This window comes from Belonocnema kinseyi, chromosome 10 (assembly GCF_010883055.1).
Source record: "Belonocnema kinseyi isolate 2016_QV_RU_SX_M_011 chromosome 10, B_treatae_v1, whole genome shotgun sequence".
Taxonomy (NCBI): Eukaryota; Metazoa; Arthropoda; class Insecta; order Hymenoptera; family Cynipidae; genus Belonocnema; species Belonocnema kinseyi.
In genome coordinates, this window is record NC_046666.1 from 78887727 (window position 1) to 78892235 (window position 4509).

The following is a 4509-nucleotide window of genomic DNA, read 5'->3' on the forward strand; positions in this document are numbered from 1 at the left end:
ATACAGCAACCCAGGCGGAAATATTATATACAGTTTACATATAGTGTAAAGTATTATATACCATGTTCATTTGTTTTATACATTTTTATATAAAATAAATGAATATTATATATAAAACTTCACACTGTATACAAACTATATATAGTTTTTTCGCCTGGAAATTCTATATGTAATTAATAGACAAATACCACTTTACTATGTGTATGTGATTATTCTATGAGAGTAGACTAGATTCAGATGAATGGCTTGATTTTCTCGTGTCAATCAATCTACGTGATCTTCATATATAAACTGGTTAGGTAACTGAAAATCTAGTAAAGCTTTATCCCAAATTCAGTTTCCAATATGCACCTTACATCTACACAATTTCATATTGGTTTTAATTTCAAACGTGATTATAAATTTGTAATTTAATGTTTTTAGACTAATCAGCTTGGAAATAATTTAACTTAATAATTGAAAATTAAATTAGTTAAAAATGCCAATCTTTCAATTTCAGAAGTTCCTAAGTCAAAATCATAATATTGCACCATTACATACAAAAACATTAATAATCAAGGTATTTCTAATTTTAAGTTTTCAATTTTCAATGTGTATTAAAATAAAATGAATAAAATGGACTTAGGACGTAAAAAAGATTTTTTTTTAATATCTGAAATATTGGAATAACTAAACTTTTTGAAACACCGGAAAATCAATGGCTTCAAAATGCGATTTGGAAATGAAGTTTCCCGAAGCTCACATTGTATGGTCGAATTTATGTGAAATGTGGAAGGTGGACGAAATGGATAAAAATACGTAGTTACGAGTTTCTTTCCATTACCCAGGTTTGCAACACCTGAGTCTGGAGCAAGGAGGTGGCCAAGGGTGGGGAGGTTTGCCGAGAGGGGGGCTTCCCCCACACTGTCTTCCACCACCTCCCGGTCATCACTCGCATTCTCATCCTCCACCAGGGGGAGTCTCAGCCTTCAATCCCTTCCACCATGCCATTGAACAAAGATCTCCTAGGATGCAAGGGCCTGCTACCACCGGTAAGGAATTCGAAAATACGTAACATTTTAAGCACTCAGAGAAACCTATTATTATAATATAAGTATTTCACTTAAGGAAAAATGCAAAAACGTACTTTTTACTGAAAATTCTCTTGTTTTAGAATCTTATATAAGATGAGAATTTCGAAGTTGAGGACTTTTAAAAGAATTTTTAAATCTTCAAGACACATACACGTTTTTTTAAATATCCTTTTGTTCTTCTTGCAGAATCACCTAGAAATGATTTAGGGCCCATTAGTGTTTCTGTGAGAGAGGCAACGCCAACAATTTCACCAGGAAACCCAGGGCCTGGTCTGCTGACAACAGCTTCGGCCACAGCACCAACACCACCAGCAGAACCAACAACAGCAGCAACCAGTCCACCTGGACATCATCCTCATTTCCAAGGTTCATACTATCAAGAGACATATTGATTTTTTACTTTAGTCACAATTTGAAAACAAATATAATTCCTCATAATTTTGTTTCTCTTTTCAACCAGGTCTTCATCTTCTAGGAGCTACCAATTCGCTCTTCGGCTCGATATTCGCTCCACTTCTTCCTCAATCGTCTTGGCTATACAATCCCCTCTACAACACACAACAGTACATTCTGGAACCCGAGTGGCATGCTCTTGCTTTACGGATGGCTCAACATCGTCTACAGAGGCCCGACCAAGCACGTTTAGAAGAATTTAGAAAACTCAGAGCCAGTAGTGGAAGTCCAGAAGGAAGTCTCAAAGAAGAAAGACGACGGGAATCGGAAGACCAGGATGCACGTGAAACTGAAAGTCCTGAAGGCAGTATAGAAGTGGACGACAGGAATTATCAGGACGCCAAAAGTCGAGCCAGAAGTGAAGAGTCGCTCCCGGAACAGGAGTCCCCTAGAATATCACCAGTCAGGAGTGATCAGGATGATACCACTTCTAGGGATCTTGCTGATCGAGAAGCTTCAATTCGATTAAGACCTAGTTTGGAAAACCTTAATGAGTCTGAGGTTCATGATCAAGAACAAACAGCTGTTTCTTATCGTGGTGATTTATCTGTGAAGATCAGAGTTGAGGGTACTGTAGATCTCAGTACCAAAAGGGGTCAAGATAAGGAAAATGTGGGTCAAGATCTCACTACTCGGCGGAAGGAAGATGACATGGAAACAGAGAGAGATCCTATCAGATCAAGGAGGGATAGAAGCCCTAAGCCGAGACAAGTTTGGCGACCTTATTGAGATTTTGGAATCAACTGATTTTCTAGAATTTACAAAGCAGGTGAGAGAACATAGATTTTGAAAGAAAGATGCTGCTCCTTTTAAAATATAGATTCTCCTACCATACTACTTTGATCCTGACTTCATTCAAATTGTGATAATATCACTTTACCTGTCGCAGGAATAAAGAACAATCCGGTGGTGATGTGAGCTTGCGAATTATCAATTTATCCTTGGTACCCTTGGTTTTATCTCAAACCGGAAAGACAAGAACTCCAGGACTAACCAGGGTTTAGGGTTGAGTAGACTGTAAATACAAATAACGTCCAATGGTATATAAAATAGAATATGAAACTCTATTAAAAATGCTCTTGTCTCATTCCCAATTTTTCTGAGTCGATAGATTTAAATTTTATGAGTGGATGGTTTGTCAGTATGAAAGAGATGAAACTCGTCTGAGATGGTGTGATACAGCTTGACTTTATAGAAATGTTTTTAAATTGATGTAAAAGTATAAAAGGGAGAGACATAAAGTCGTTATATGAAGAAAAAAGGAAGGATAGAAATAAAAAATGAGATGTTTCTTAGTAACCCTGTAAATAAGTGTAGTTGTATACGATATCTCTCAGATTGTCTTTGGGAATGAAGAAATGAAATATTGTTTCTGGGAAAACTTGGGCGTGTTGTATGTGGAGTGTTCTTTGGAATCTTTGTATTGAGATTTGAATACCTTCTCGATTCTGTGTTCTTAGACATTCGTTTAAGAAATAAATCATCCACTGTTTACTTACACAGTCGAATAAATATCATTCGTTCTAAATACTGGGCCTGTTCGTATGACTAAAAATTATAAACAGGGCCTGTGTCTGAATCTCTTTTATTCCTTTAAAATAGTTTTTCACTGAACAAGCTGCATGATGAACAGGAGTTCAAATCAAATGTAAATACTAATAGTTAGAGAAAATTTATTTGGTATTTTAAGAAGCAAGATTCCGTTTCTTTATTCATTATGCTTGTTAAATAATACCGAAATTACGAAGCTGAACTTTTGAAAATAGTAGCCATAGTTTAATAGTTCTTTAAAATATTCATTAAAAATAATTACTGAACTAGCCATAGCGTTTATAATAGAATTCAAGATTATTACGAAAATGATGCCATTATTAAACGGGATTGGCAAAACGTAATCTGGCTCCAATTATTAATCATAAAGTGTGTGAATGTAAATAAACCATCGTATCTGTTAGAGGGCAACATGAGCCGACCTTTTTATAATTGAATAAACTAAATGATTTGAATGGTACAACAATAATATTTGAGCAAAACAGAAAATCGCAAGCAGATGCATTAAGACTAAATGGATTTCGTAAAAAAAAAACATGTATTGAAATATTTTAGAATTTCACATTTAATTTCTTGGTGGAAAATATTTGTATTAATGGATACGTTACGATTAACGTAATTGAAGGGACCACGGTCTAAATCTGTTAAGTGACATTTTTTCGAAATTCAAACGGCAAACGAAACAACAAAATTCCTTTTAGTTTTCTTTCTGGATTTTCTAAAATCGTGTTTTGGTATCTACAGAATAGGTGCGCCGTCTAAATTTTCATTCGCCGTAAAAAATTTCTACAATGTCAGTTAACAAGTATATACCGCGGACCAAATAAATTGTTTGTTAAGGTTTAAAGGTATTTCGACATTATCTGTGCTTTTTCAATTTTTCCGGTAACTTAGAATTTTAAGATAGTGTCGGCCTTTTGAGGCTTCGTGATGTTTTTTCCTAAAAATCACAAACATGTTTCGAGTCGAATCCGAGTCGTTCATTAAGAGGAGTTCTGCAGAGGATACAATATATCATAAAAATCTGTCCGCTGCGCGGGCACAGTCTCGTCGCTCGCGAGTTTGAGCGCGCCTAAGTTGCACGATTTTGGGTTCTTGCACTCCACGTTGGATAATATATTTACCTCGTGATGCACGCTCGGTCTTTGCACTTTCCCCACATTTGTTGATGGTCAATTCTCTTTGGTTAAAGCTCCTTTGACTTGAACAGATACATTCTGATCACGTACCTCGTACTTCGCAGTCGATTTTGTTACAAATGCGAACTTTTCTAGATTATGTTCAACACTATTACACTAAATGTTTATTAAATTTATTTCTGTACCTCGTCCTGTATTGCTTATTCACATATTTCGAGCTGAAGTAAACATTTTATTGATCATGATTACTTTAATATTTGTTCCTTATTTTGCAGTACAGTTTTTAATCAGCT

At 35.5% G+C, this 4509-nt stretch overlaps 1 protein-coding gene across 1 annotated transcript in view; it reads left to right on the plus strand.

The window, feature by feature from the left end:
• The window catches only part of LOC117181761, a 93410-nt gene extending 90419 nt beyond the window's left edge, over positions 1–2991 (plus strand). The window contains exons 5-7 of the mRNA XM_033374728.1: positions 828–1031; positions 1260–1439; positions 1534–2991. Coding sequence (XP_033230619.1) covers positions 828–1031; positions 1260–1439; positions 1534–2255 — 1106 coding nt within the window. The 3' untranslated portion in view covers positions 2256–2991. The remainder of the gene's footprint in view (positions 1–827; positions 1032–1259; positions 1440–1533) is intronic.
• The last annotated feature ends 1518 nt before the right edge of the window (positions 2992–4509 follow it).